Source organism: Corticium candelabrum, chromosome 3 (assembly GCF_963422355.1).
Source record: "Corticium candelabrum chromosome 3, ooCorCand1.1, whole genome shotgun sequence".
NCBI lineage: Eukaryota > Metazoa > Porifera > Homoscleromorpha > Homosclerophorida > Plakinidae > Corticium > Corticium candelabrum.
In genome coordinates, this window is record NC_085087.1 from 1,839,582 (window position 1) to 1,854,727 (window position 15,146).

At 41.9% G+C, this 15,146-nt stretch overlaps 1 protein-coding gene across 1 annotated transcript in view; it reads left to right on the plus strand.

The window, feature by feature from the left end:
* LOC134176723 (serine/threonine-protein phosphatase 2A 65 kDa regulatory subunit A alpha isoform-like) overlaps nt 1–15,146 on the plus strand; it is a 30,681-nt gene that overhangs the window by 13,344 nt on the left and 2,191 nt on the right. Inside the window, exons 9-16 of the mRNA XM_062643380.1 lie at nt 2,086–2,200; nt 4,501–4,571; nt 5,012–5,097; nt 5,155–5,203; nt 5,265–5,316; nt 8,831–9,087; nt 9,251–9,331; nt 10,658–10,806. Coding sequence (XP_062499364.1) covers nt 2,086–2,200; nt 4,501–4,571; nt 5,012–5,097; nt 5,155–5,203; nt 5,265–5,316; nt 8,831–9,087; nt 9,251–9,331; nt 10,658–10,806 — 860 coding nt within the window. The remainder of the gene's footprint in view (nt 1–2,085; nt 2,201–4,500; nt 4,572–5,011; nt 5,098–5,154; nt 5,204–5,264; nt 5,317–8,830; nt 9,088–9,250; nt 9,332–10,657; nt 10,807–15,146) is intronic.

The window sequence follows — 15,146 nt, forward strand, 5'->3', positions numbered from 1 at the left end:
TTAATGACTTGACCAGAGTCGTGCCAGATTTACTTATACAATGTAACATGCTTCTGCTTTTGAAGCGACACTGTCAAGATTTCAACCTTGGATACCTAAGGTCTGTTACTCCCCTACATACGTGATTTTGAGTAGTCATTTTTTGAGTTCTCCAAAATGAGGAATTGTTGGCAAGTGCGATTTATCTGCCAAATTTTGGCAATAGATCGACTTTTGTTGTGTCTTGACTGTCCGAGTGGCAATATCGTCAAACTTAACTTGGTCATTATGCATCGATATAAAACATTGTATAGGTTTTGCAAATATAGAGCAGACATTACATCTGTTTTCGAGATCAAATCTTTTCTCTCTACGGAACACAAGCCGTCTACAAAGACAAACTCAATAGGAGAGTCCCAGATGTAATCTAGGATGCGTTTCTTTTACCTCCACCAGCTCAACTGTTTGAGACAATAGACTTGCAATTTCTTTATCTCCACCGGATTAGGTGGTAGAGGTCAGAGTGCAAACTAACAGTCGAACATTGGACATTTTCTGACCAAATTGAGCTTTTGTCTGATTGCCTAAATTTGAAACGGACATCATGTTTGACCAAAACTGGCATGAGACGCAAATCTTTCTGTAACGAATACTGTTCATAGTGTAGCATGAGCAGTTGGAAGTTGTTTTATGTAACATGTAAACACAACAATTTCTGCCAGCAAACACTCGCGTGTGGTTTTCTGTAAGCAGTTCCATGACGTAGCAAAGGTAACCAGACTGCATACTGTCAGCCGCAAGACCACACATCGCTCCTCATTGTGCACATGGTGCTGCTTTTTCGCATCGGGATTTCTTCAAAAATGCAAGCTACGTTGTTCATTCCACAGCATCACTACATATGAAATCAAAACACTTTAATTAATTAATCTGTAGGAGCGCAAACCACACTATATAATAGATGAAATAGCATACGTTAGCCGCGGTATTGTACACTACAAACCAGAACACGCTATGTAAAGGTAAGTCTACTACGTACTACTTTTTTTTGGGTTGATTTGGATGCTAACTTTGCTACTCCATGTTCTGGAGAGACGACCTTCGTATCATTTGAAACCGCAGAACATCCCATTTCTAGAGGTGCATTCGATATTGACAGTTCTGTAGGCCTGAGCTTTGGCTAGCAGTTCCGGTTTATTATTTGTATTTGCTATTAATATGTTAATGTTGGTTTTTTCGACTGTTATGCCTCGTGTCTGGCCAAAACTCAATATGGCCAGACATCATGTCTGGCAATGTCTGAAACCTTATGTGCACTCTGGAGGTCTACCCGGCTCCACCAGCTCTACCAGTGAAATGTTGGTTGAGCTGATAGAGTTTGATGGAGGTAGACATGCCTATGTATGGACAAATGGCCAAAGCAAGGCACAAATATGATTTCAGCAGCTTGACCCTAACCCTAACCGTAACTCTAACCCCAAGATTCCAACTAGTTTCCTTCTGCGCATCAATGCTTCCAACTGGGTCTCCAATAAATCATAGTAGTTGAATAAAAGCATCAGCAAACTTAGACTTCAGGCATAGCAACATCAAGAGTAACTCTAAAGAATAGCAGGTGATCGCATTCTTCGTGGGCGTTCTTCATCTCGAGCAACAGGTAAGTGCGCATACTCGTCTCCACTCGTGTTTCTTTTACTGTCTTCCACCGAGATTACTTCTGCTTGACCAGATGACCAGCAAGCATTTTTGCGTGTGCTTCTGCATGTGTCCTCAGACTCTTAGACTGCATGTGGATTTTTTGTTGCTCTTTATATGTTTTTTAGATTGTATAGGTTTTGTGCTCTGAGTAAGCTATATGCATGAGAACTTGCATGTTGTATTTATTCTTTACTTGCAAAGAGCCAGTTAATTAGCCCTATCTCTGTAGTCATACTCATTATTTGTATAGCAGCGTGTAGTAAGGTGAATGGTGTTGACAGTTTGATGCTGATTTGATGCATGAAGTATTTAATAGATAAATAAATTTGTAGATTGGAAAGATAACACATATATTTTTTATAGAACAAGTGTGTCTTTTGTGTCTGAAAGTTAATGTTCTGTTTGTAGCTCCAGAATGCAGTTGGACCCGAGATTACTAAGAATGAACTGGTAAAGGCTTTTAGGGACTTGCTGAGAGACCAGGAGGCTGAAGTAAAGACTGCTGCAGCTCTTAAACTAAAAGGTAAATAGATCACAAGTATGCAATTTGACGGTCTGTTGTCCATTGTATGTAGTCATAGTTGAATGTGTGTGTGTGTGTGTGTGTGTGTGTGTGTGTGTGTGTGTGTGTGTGTGTGTGTGCGTGCGTGTGTGCGTGCATGCGTGCGTGCATGTGTGCGTGCATGCGTGAGTGTGTGTGTGCGTGAGTGTGTGTGTGCGTGCGTGCGTGCATGCACGTGCGTGCGTGCATGCGTGCGTTTGTGCGTGCGTGCATGTGTGCGTGCATGCGTGTGTGTGTGTGTGTGTGTGTGTGTGTGTGTGTGTGTGTGTGTGTGTGTGTGTGTGTGTGTGTGTGTGTGTGTGTGTGTGTGTGTGTGTGTGTGTGTGTGTGTGTGTGTGTGTGTGTGTGTGTGTGTGTGTGTGTGTGTGTGTGTGTGTGTGTGTGTGTGTGTGTGTGTGTGTGTGTGTGTGTGTGTGTGTGTGTGTGCATTCATGTATTGACTGTGTGCATTCATGTATTGACATAATGTGCTAATTAACCCGAGGTGTGCGTGTGCTATAGTTACAGTATTGTGTCAGTAGACAGACGGATGGATGACCAATTGGATTGGAGTGCATGCACTCATTGTTATCGCTGATGGTAATTAGCTGTGCCAGGCAATGTGACGATGTCATTGCATGTTGTGAAGAAGTATCGAATAGCTATCGAATGTTGACAGTCCTACCTGCCAGTCAATGTGTCCAGACATCTCTTATGCCTTTCATGTTAATTAGTAGCACACTGTACACATGGCAGTCTAGTCGTTCGTGTCATTCCTTGCATGTGAAGTAGCTGTTCTATGTTGTTGCCAGCCAAAATCAGTCATAACAGTCGAGGTTTTAGGACATTAGTGCTTCTTCATTGTTTACATGAGTAGCAGGGTTCTTGCTAGAGATTTTTGGGAGTGTGGCAGGATGGGCGGGTTCGCGACGCATGTCTTCTCTCTCTATGCATTATTACAGTGACGCATGCCTTCTTCTCTCTATACATTATTACAGTTGCACCAGAGCAGTTGCACGGTCCAAGTCGCACATGCGCACTTGAGCCAATCTCAAGTGAGGTATATTTGCGTTGTAGCTATTGCACGTAACATACGTTCAGGTGCCCTGGTAAGGAAATTGACTTCAATTGCCAATAAGCCCTTCTTCGTGATGTCCATAGGTTGCTCATGCGTAAGTTTCATAGACGAAACTACAGAAAGTCTGTCTAGTCAGGCGTTGATTGATGTGCATTGACCGCTGTTGCTTCACAAGAAGCCATGACTAGTGTAGAGTAGATTCTAGGTGCTACACTTCACGGACAAGAGGTGTGTTTTCCGGGTCACTGGAAGGCCATCTGAGACTACTATCAATGGCAGCACATTCGGGACTGCAATCAACACAAGTACCTACGTCTGAATCAAGACTATATTATCCCGCGGGTCTTTTCTAAGAGCCTGGATTTGTGGCTAATGTCACCTTTACTAAGTGATATAGTATTATGTTTTAGTACTATATGGAATTCTCATACATTCGTTAGCTCTAAACTTTGGACTCCTATCTACCATTTCTGAGCGTGGTGCACTCTTACTGGCTGTGCCACGCTGCCACACCGTAGCGAGAACCCTAAGTAGGATACAGCATTTGATAAATGATTGACTCTTTTTAGGTTACAGTAATACTGGTGGGAATCTTTGTATTTGTGTGGAGGAATAGTGCTCTGCATAATAGAAAAATTGAGATTACTATATTTCATAATGTTTCCATAACCATGCTAAGTTGTGTATCCTGTTGTACTGTAAATGATAGTCAGAGTTTGGTAGCAGACTTCGTATGCACGTATTTGTAGAGTATGTGCATTCTGTGGCAATGTTTTAGTTCTTCAAGTGTTGTGGCATTACAACGTTTCTTCATTTTTGACGATTACACAGTGATTTATTTTGTTGCTGTGCTGAGGGTTTAAATAAATCATTTTATTACAACTGCAGTTCCCTTACAATTTTACTGGCTTGTTGTGTTTACTTATGATCAGAGAGATACTTGGTAATATTGAGCATTTTCATGCTGCAAAGAACAAAGATCAATCTATTCTTAAGATATGCAGGTTTAAGGACTTTTTATTATTTTTTTGCTTTACCCGATAAACTGCACCAAGAGAGCTCCAGCTAAACCTTTTTGTTGTTTTCTGCTTGAGCGAAAGAGCTCAACAATCAGAAGTGTCATTTTGAATATTTATTGTGAGAAAATAATTGCTTTGCTTACAGTCTTAATAACTAAAAGTGCTCTTCTGTTTGAATTGTGTAGAGTTTTCAGATGGTTTGCCGAAGGATACAAGGGAAACTCTTATAATGACGATGATCATTCCTTGTGTGAAGGTAAGGACTGACATGTTGAAGACATATGACACAGTACTTTTTGTGCAGATGATGTGATTAATTAAGTGAACAATTTCAAACGTTTGCTCACGAAAACAGTTTTTTGTTAGTTGTTACTCGGCAGGGTGACAAGTGGTACTCTTGGTTTAGCATTTGATTGATATGATTTATCCAGCACAGGAGAACATACTGTCACTGTGGTAATTTAAATGACACAACTTTTCTTTCAATTTGTTGGCAATGATTTGCTTTGAGGTCAATATAGAACATCATTGTTGGACTTGTTTTTGTTTGGTATTGTTTATTGTGCCATTAATTGTCAATTTAACATGCAGATAGGCAAGGTTAAGTGCACTGTAATTTTGTATTTGTACTGTGTTCTGTTCTGTTTGTATATGTAAAGAATATAATGCAGGCAACTGTAATTTGTTATCTGTCAGGACTTGGTGACTGACCCAAACACTCATGTAAAGTCAGCTCTTGCATCGAAGATCATGGGGTTGTCACCAATTCTTGGGAAAGACAAGTTAGTTAGTTTGAGTGTGTTTGTGTGTCAGACATAACTGATTGTTTTTTGTTATAGCACAATTGAGCATCTTTTGCCCTTGTTTTTATTGCAGCTGAAGGATGAAGTAAAGAGCTTAGTTGTGATTGTTATGTTGATTTGATGTATGTTTGTTGAATGTGCGTTAGTGTCCTGAAGTTAGGCTGAACATCATTTCAAACTTGGATTGTGTGAATCAAGGTAAGTTTATATGATGTGCATGTAAAGTGCAATGGGCAGCATCGGCTGCAATGCAATCTTGAATAAGATCAGAATGATGATACATGATATTAGGACAACCTTGTTGTCTGAAAAATAATATTCTTAGTTTTTGTCCATCGTTGCTTCTATTTGGATAACTGTACAAAGTGTAATGGCTGGTTCATAATATCTTCTGAAGACGTACTGGACCAGCAGTGTTCACAAATTGCAACTCCTATGCTATACGCAATACGCCGTCACGTGAAGAATCGAAAGGGATGTCCGCAGCGAAGAAGAACGCTTTTTTTGTCGGGTTGTGCCGTTACTGCTGTAATGAAGCTATGACAAAGAAGAAGCGTTCATTGTTTACACTGCAATTGTGCTTGCCAATTGTGCCATTTTACGAGTTGCTGATTGGGTGACACTTCCTGTAGCAGTCCAGCTGCTTCCTGTTGGACTGGACAAAACAGAATGAATCCTATCTGTTCGGCTGCCGTAGTTGTGGTGCTGGTGCTTTGCCAGACTGGACCAGATTGTTGTTCGGCAGATATTGTGAACCAGCCCTAATTGGGTGAGGGTGCTGAGACTCTCATATTGTATTTCCATGAATAGAACCAGCAACTTTATGCCAAAAGTGTATATTTCCTACTTGAATACAGCCCATGGAGAGTCTCAGACTGCCAACCTACAAATATATAACCTTAGGTTGCACCGAAAAAATGTCTGATTGGGTTAACCCGCCCACTCGTGTTTGGAGGGCCGCTGAGTTTTTTAGTTAATATTAAAACATTTTTCTGTTGGCCTGGGGATATTCGTGTTCAAGTGGGCACGCGTGTTGAGAGATGGCAAGATTCTTCGTGTGTCTGGCTTCGTGAGGTATTACAGGAAGTTGCATTCGGTGATCGAGTGGACGATGTACTCAGTGCGATGTGTTTGGACGGCCGCTGTTTTTTGCACATGCGCATGCTGAGAAATAAGATGTCTTCTGTTGCCCTGTGCATATCCGTGTCCGAGGCGGCATGCGTTTTGAGAGATGGCAAGATTGTTCGTGTGTCTGGTGACTGTAGTCTTCGCGAGGTGTTGCAGGAGGTTGGATTCGGAGATATATTGGATGATGGTCTCAGCGTGCGAACTGCGACCACAGACACGTCCTCCAAACAAGTCGCTGAGTTAGATGATGAGGTGCAGCTCCATGCAGAGTTTAGGTGTCGATATGTGTACTTTCCTTTAATTAAGGCGTCAGTCAGAAACAGAATGTATGTCCAATTCAAGATCTGCTGAAAGTATTTTCAAAAAAGAAAACTTTGCTTGTCTGCCTGTCTTTTTCTGCTGCATGTTGCCCCAATCAGACAATTTTTTCTGTGCGGCCTTATGCTCGAAATTTATATAGAGTTCCACGGAGTACTAATAATGGGACCTTGTTGTGAAAAATAGGACAAACTCAATGACAAATTATAGGAACTGGACTGTAACCATGCTACCTGCAGAATAGGAAGAAATATTATGTTACAAACTGAGGCAAATATGTTCTCCCGTGCAGCTGACACTGAAGAAGACTTAAATTTACAATTTACGCTATATCAAACATGTGTTTGTGGTTACTGTACCAGGGTTCCCCCAAACATGACCTCAAAAAGGGTGTGTTATTAAGATATATTACCAATCAATTGTCAGTTATATTATTAAATTCAAGAAACCATACCTAGCAACTCTAGTCAACGGGCCACTGCCTTTGTATAACTTAATTTCTATTTCTAATCGATGATCAATGAGGTCCAGCTGTATGTATATAGAATATAACCACTGTTCTTGTTGGTACTGGCCATGCCAGCATTTTGCTGGTTGGGGGTAGGAAGATAGTTGGTTGAGGCACAAAAATTACTTTTATTGCCTGTTGGAAGTGGTGTCTTAAAATTTTAGTTTAGTAGGGCGGAAATGCAAACCAAACATTCAGATTCTCCATGTAATATAATGGTCTGGGCATCAAGGTTTATAAGGGGCATTTCTGGGTTGTTAGTGCAACTCACACATGGCATATCTGGCTTATCTGTCACAGAAATTAAGCTCTATCGTTCTTGGCGGCATGCTCCAGCCATTTTGTGTCGTCCTTGGCTAATTACTGATTGTGGCAGATGTTGGAATTATATTACGGAGGACACCCTGCTTTGATGAGGCTTTGCCTAGTTATGCAATCTTAAGAACTGCAGATCATAAAGGATGACGTTTTGGTTCTAGTAAATAGTAGTAAGTACTATATTATCTTACCTTTTGCTGCATGCCGGTATAGGCCGGGGTTACCAGAGTGCCAGTAATCTTCAGGGTTTACCGGCATGCAGCAAACTACCGACCGGAAACAAAGTATCAGGCTCTGCAACAGAAAGCGAAGTGTTTATCCCACTACCAAATCCATGTGGTGATATCTGCTTCTAAATGAGGGAATTTTCTGCGATTCCTTGCCCTATCAGTACTTGAATGTATTGCCACATTTTGACACTTATTTGTTGTTAGCCACTTTTTACATTTTCTAACCCCAGACAGCTTGAATCAGAAGCCCCATTTACACAACGTTATGGGACCCGGGCCAAACCCTGGACCGTGTGTTTAGACAACAATTATTCGGGCCAAGGTGGGCCCTGGGTCCACAAGCACGGCACACTTTCGAATGCTAGGTCGGGCCCCGGTCATGATATAGCTCCACCCAGCATTGACTAGCAATTGCTTGCAGTTAATCGGGCGGAAGATTGTGAACCCATCTCAAGCGCTTTTTAAGTAATTTTAGTCATGCCATCAAGCTGGGTTTTGCATGCTCTTGCCATGAGTGCCATCAACTCTTCGTCAGTCCATAGTACGCTTCTGACCACCCGATTGACTCGTGCTTCAGACCCCGCACAAATAGCTGAGATGCCGATGGTGGCTGCTATGGACGCGTGAACGCAAAACAGGGCAAGGCCTGAGACTACGGGCCAGGGTTCAGCTTGGGACACAATTTAGTGGGCCTCGTGTAAACGTGGCTAGAGAGAGCAAGCACGACTTTCTCCCTCGTGTTCCTGTGTTTGAACAGAGAAATGCTGTCAGTCATGGACGTATGTGTCTTTACTGCCACGCATGCATTGTTGACAACGTTTCACCTCCCAATATCGATTCTTTTTAGCACCTGCACCTATCGATTGTTTATGTCCTGCATCAATGACATCAATATTGTCAGCCATGTTGAGAGCACGTGCAAGAGGAATGGTATTTCTTGCATACCAGGTACCTCGTGCTTAACCTATACCGGCATGTAGCCAAAGGTGAGGTAATACGGTACCCATGACAGGAATTGTTTATGAAGGCATCTAACCTATCTCGAAGTTTGTAAAGTAGAAGTGATGTCATCTTTTATGTATGATGTCATAAGTTGATTAGCATTGCCAGTTGACAAAATCCTGGCAAGAACACTGTACAATAGACAATTGAAGTAATTTGATGAAGGTGCAATAACTGAGTGCAATAACAGGTGTTTTGCTATATTTAGTGATTGGTATCAACCAGTTGTCTCAGACACTTCTTCCTGCAATTGTTGAGTTGGCTGAAGATAATAAGTGGCGTGTGCGTTTGGCCATCATTGAATACATGCCTCTGTTGGCCAGTCAGCTGGGAATGGAGCTGTTCAACGAGAGACTGAATTCTTTGTGTATGTCGTGGCTAATGGACAGTGTGTATGCGGTGAGGGAAGCTGCAATAGTCAACTTGAAAAAGTTGGTAGAAAAGTTTGGTTCGGACTGGGCACAGGTACAATGACTTAGCTGTGTGTATTTCTTTTGTGTGTTCGTATTTGTGCAAAAATGTGCGTGTTAGTTAGTTCATGTACTGTATGCAGGCATATTTGTTTGTTCATGAAGTGTTTGTTATTGTCTTTGTGTGGCATGTTAACTTCTGTTTGATTGTGTCATAGACAACAATTTTGCCACCAGTTCTTGGATTGGCTCAGGATCACAACTATCTTCATAGATTGACTACTCTATTCACAATAAATGTAAGATAGCAATGGGTTGTGTTATATTTTTAGTATGAATTGTACGTAGGTACAAACTGAAGTAAAATGTTTTGCTTGGTCGTAAATATCTCAGGTAGCATATGTCTACATAGGCAGGAAATTGTAGTGTAGCCCTACACAAAGTGTTGATAGCAGTCTCAGATGCGCTGCCAATCCCCACTACGTCTGGTTTGGTACAGGCCCTTGCAGTCATGTCCATAGGGATATGATTAGTGTTAGTTATAAGAATACAGTGTAACGTGTTATTTTCGGTGTTATTTAATTTTCGGATAACACCTTAAATTTTCTAAGTACTGTACTGTACTCCACGTCCAGAAGGCGCTGACAGATCGGAAGTAACCCAGATACTTCACAAACTCTCAGAAGTTTTACCTGCAGCAATGAGAACTGCCTGCTTGGAGAAACAACAAATCTCCCCAGAGCAACTCACAAACGCAAGAGCCAAGGTTCTTCATGCTTATGACACCATACATAGTGAGCAAATGGTGTACTAGATTTTATGTGACACTCAAAATCTTTTCTACTTCTGCCACACCAAATCTGTGCCTCATCTTACCAAAATTTGGTTACATCAAAAGGTATTTGCTTCTTAAATACCAAAATTTTATAAAACAGAAAATAATATGTTCTACAGTACACCATGTGCCTGTTTGATTACAGAAATGTCTGTACCGTGGCATCTTAGCTAATTGGTGTGCGGTACGTAGGCTGCAGTTCAACGTGTTGAAGTAGAGGCACATGGCACATTGCAGCTACACCTGGGGACTTGTGTGTGCATTCAAAGGCTTATGCTGCACTGCAAGTGCCATTTCTGATCTGCCATTACAACGCTACGATCCATAGCATAGCTGCAATATCTTACCAATGCTTGACAGCAGCCTAAAATCCCAATGTCGACGAGTATAAAGACTAGGACAATGCCAAAGTTCAGAGTGAAATCTGAGATTCTAGTTAATAGTGTGACACATTCTGTAGAATTTGATTACATACTTAGTCCTGCCCAGAAGGTCGTATTGAACCATACGTAAAGTGGGGATGGCAGCACATCTGCACTGCAATCAACACTAGGTCTGGGGCGAGGGTAAGGAAGTTGGTGTTAAAGCACTGTTTCAGAGAAGAGTTACATTTAACACTTTTGCTTGAATACGTGCCATCAATAGCTATCTGGGTAAGATTTTTGCTTTCTGTGGAAACATATTGCTACAAGACAATATTTACTTATTAAAATATGCATGTTCTTCATACAAATATCAACGTATTGGTCTATATTAGTTTGATATCATCATGGATTTTCTGTGTTTTTAGTTACTGGGAGAGGTTTGCTCAAAGGATGTAGTACATAAGAACTTGCTTCCGATTGTTTTCAATCTTGCCGAAGATCAAGTTGCCAACGTTCGCTTTAATGTTTGCAAGACACTCGTAAAGCTGTTTGGAGCAGCTCAAATAGATGGAGAGTAAGTCATAATTGTTATCAAGTTGTCATCGAGACTGACAGACTGCTTGACGTGAATGGCTAAGGTAGCTTATTACTCTGACTTAAAAAGTTGTTGATGTTTACCTGAAATGATTGCAATGAAATTTGTAGTTGCAATCACCTCAGCAGTATATCCTTTTCTTCTAAACCAATTTTTGTTGTGCTCATGTTTTGCTCAAATTGTTTATGATAAGTGATTTGGTGAGCAACCATCTGGCTAATGAAACAAGTCACTACTATTAGGAAGATTTATTAAAGTGCATACTTTAGCCTCCAGGGTTCTCCCTAAAGCGTGGTAGCGTGGCGCTGCGCCACGCTGAGAAATCCCAACCACGTGACTAAGTCCAATCGCATGTAGGTAGCAAAGGTCTGGGTCTTGCAACTATCGTCTCCGCCACGCTATTTTGAAATACTGGGGAGAACTCTGAACCTCTGTTAACTTATAGCCCGTTCACACGAGCACTTGTAACCGGGCCAACACAGATCATTATCTACCTTTTGAAACTTTGTGTGAACGCAGTTCAAGGCAGGGTGAGCCAAGCCGTGCTGGAATGGTCCATCTCAAACTGCCCATGGCAACAAGGTTTGACTCAGCTCGCATTAATTATGTGAATGGCAACCAACTGCCGAACTGTAGTCTTGCATAGCCATACTGTCAGTCCCATGCCATACTTACATAACCAAACTTTTTTCACGCCACGTAGCACAAGCGTTTCTGATGTACACGCGACCGTATGTAGCTAGCGTGCTTAGCAAGAGACACAGGTACTAAGTGAGCTGGCTCACTATTTCTAATCGCAGTGTGAACAGGGGGGAGCTGGCTTGACTTTTTGGCACGGGTTGGCTTGGCTCGATTTGGAAAGGAGCTTTTTTAGTGTGAAGTGGCTATTAGGGCGTATTTGATTGGGGCTTTGTGGAAATAAGAAAGAAGGACGAGAAAGAATGGAAAGCCAGTGCAAATGGAACAGCAAGTTTTTGGAAAGAGGAAAGTGACACCCATTGCGCATGCGCATAAGAATGATGAGCTCAGTTGTTGCTTCAGTTACGATGGCGTTACTGTTCAATGACGCGTTTCCGTACACCATAAAGGCAAATGAGTGAAAGTGGTGCAGAATCACCTCAGATATAGTTCTTCTGATGGATTTTTAGCTCTTATTCAACTGTATTTCACCATGCACCTGTTGGAATAAAAGCTTTGGTATCTTCTTTGGACTGCTGTTTGTGCAGTGATTGTGTGTTTTTGTTGACAATTTTTCTGATATATTCCGGGACTTTAAATCACGTGATGATCTTTTCCGACTTTCTTTTTGCCCTTTTCAGGCTGGAGGGTAGAAAGGATGGAAAGTCTTCCCAAGCATTCCGAAAGAGAAATTTCCCAATCGAACACCCTAACTTGCCTTTGTAATCTTTCCTTTCCTGGTATGTCCCAATCTAATATACCCTCAGGGTTCTAGCCAGGATTTTTTGAAGGTGTATAGCTGTATGGGCGTGGCATGTGCGTGTTGTCTGTGTGAATTTCTGAAAGGAAAATTTTTGCTGGAGTGGTTTAGGATATCTTTTGTAAACTGATCGCTTTTGCTGTACTGTTACAGAGTACTGACTGAAACTCAGCCTCTGGCAAACTGATAGTAGGGTATGGATTACATTCTTAATTAAAGGAGCACGGTCCAGATTTATGTGCATACTTTTGCCTTGGGTAGAAGCGCATTTTGTGCGCAGGTTGTTGGTCACGCCTAGAATAAAATGGCTTCTTTGAGAGACGATTATGGCTACTGTGTTGAGCCACACTCACATAGCCAATCGAAAAGCCCACAAAGTAAAGGTTTAGTTACCATTGTAATATTTTGTTGTATTACGACCACGTTGTGCACCTTCGTTGCAGGTTACCGAAGGGGAGAGTGCATGCATGCATGTGACGCCTGGGTGTAGAAATAAGTGCACAAGAGAAAGACGTGGTCTATAGGATGTGAACGCAAAGCTGCTGCTGTTGCTTGTGTGCAGTTTTGTGACTGCGTGATTAAAGCGACACTGTCAAGATTTGAGCGCACAAGTGCGCATGCTTGTGCGCTCTAGGCGTGTCACACTTCGCGCGCAAACCTACATCGGGACTCCTAGGACAGCGTAATGGCCTTTCGTGACGATAGAACGCGTATTAGTGCATCAGACACGTCTGCTGACGAAGGAGCAGTGGTTATTCCGGTACGCAGACAATGGGACTTTTCGCATCTACTATAGATGTCTTGCGACAGTTTAATAGTCTTCATAACACTTGTTGTGCACTTGCGGCGACGTCCTGCCCCTTGACGTGCACCTCCATGGCTTCTCTTCTGAGATACCGAAGTCATATCGGTGACAACTTCCGGGAATCTTGTCCATCACATGCGGCTTGCAAAGGGCCCGTTTTCGTCGTAGAAAGTAACCGTTCGAAGTCGAAAACAAACGCTATACTTGCTCTATATTTACAAAACTTATACGACGTATCAAACCCATGCGCAATGACCTAGTCAAGTACGACGATATCGGCTGTCAGGCACTCAAAGCACGACAAAAGTCGATCTATTGCCAAAACGTGGCAGATAACGCAATATAACTACAGGTAAAATCGCACTTGCCAACGATTCCTCGTTTTGGAGAACTTGAAAAATTTCTACCTAAATTCAAGTTTGCGGGGGCGTTTAGACGCTAGGTATCCGAGGATAAAATCTTGACAGTGTCGCTTTAAGTTTCAAGAATTGAAGAGCTGTATTCAATGTTGCGGCTATAGTCGACTTGCCAGTATCATTTCAGGGCTTCACTTCTAGGCTGGTGACAGAGACTGTGCTGCAGAACAAGAAGTGCTTAATCTAGAGAACGGTCTCCTACAGATGCAGAAGTAATGACAAGCAACAACACAACGTACACAAGTAGCAATGGCAGTCAGCATGCAGTCAATGTGGTAACACATTTAGGATGGTGAGTCACCCTAAATGGCACTTGTCTTACTACAATGTTTTCTGCAAGATCAGCAGCTGTTGGTGGACTGCATGAAGCAACAGTTCAACCAATGTTCTCAGAGTCCTGCTATCATATTATTGTCTGACAGTGACGTTACGTACTCTTTCTTTTCATTTGCTTTTCCTGATCTGATGTGTGTACCTTAGTTATATGATGGTAGTGTCTGCCAATTCACTCTCTTTACAAGCCATTGGTGGATATTTTTGTTATACTTGGGGTGAATCTGTTCTCTGGCTTTTTGCCTGTTCCAGAGATGGCTAGCTGCTTGTCATAATTCATGCTTGCTAGCAAACAATAGGCCTTGAATGCTGCATGCCTACAACACCTAGAGTTTCATCATAGATTGACTGGAGATGTGAATTCACTTACCCAAATGATATTTTGGGGGTAAATTTTAGAATGAAATTGTGCTCATTTTCAAGTGTACTTGTTCGGCTGCAATGGTAAATGTAAACGTACTACAACATGTGTATAAAAATATACAGCATACAAAATATTGTACATAATAGGTAATGGACCTAGACCTCTTTGGATGCAGCAGGACCTTTACGAATTCATTGAGGGTGAATTGAGACCTGGACCAGTGGATGCTTTTTACTCTCTATCAAGTCATCTTTTGCCAGCCTTGTCTTGCCAATCACTCTTGTCTTTCGCCTTCGTGATTTCTTGCACCATGCTCGCTTCTTGCAGACGTCGTCGAAATGACAAACAACGTTCACTGCCTGTCACGTGCAGGATCTAATCCGAAGCTCGCACACGGGTAGACTAATGTCAAAACAGATAATTTTGTTTTGTAACTACTAACTGTTATATTCGAACCGTATCACTTTAGCAAAGTATAGATAGAAAGCCAAGGTCTCGTTGCTACGGGTAGTCAAACTGCGAGCTGCAAAGCGTTTGAATGTTTTGTTTTAGTGAGAATACGGGAAATATACTACTGTATCATAATCTACAAGCTCTGTTTTTCAAAGATCCTTTATTTTGATGAAAAAATGTATACATTATTCAAGATGGCCTCTGAGGCTACTTATGCGCAACATCTGGACTGTGCCCCTTTGGCTAAGTGGTTCTCATGATACTATTACTAGGCAACTAATCCCATTATAATACTATAGGTATGCAATTAGAGACTCATGATTGACAAATCTCCACCTTCTCCCTCATTATCCCTTTATAAACATTCCACAAGTATGAACAGAGATATGCCTAGCCAGTATGTTGGAGGCATAGCGGGTATGTTGAAGGTGTAACAGGCAGGTCTGAGGGCGTAGCGGGCAGGTCTGAAGGCATACCTGGCCGCTATGCCTTAGCATGCCTGGCTAGAAC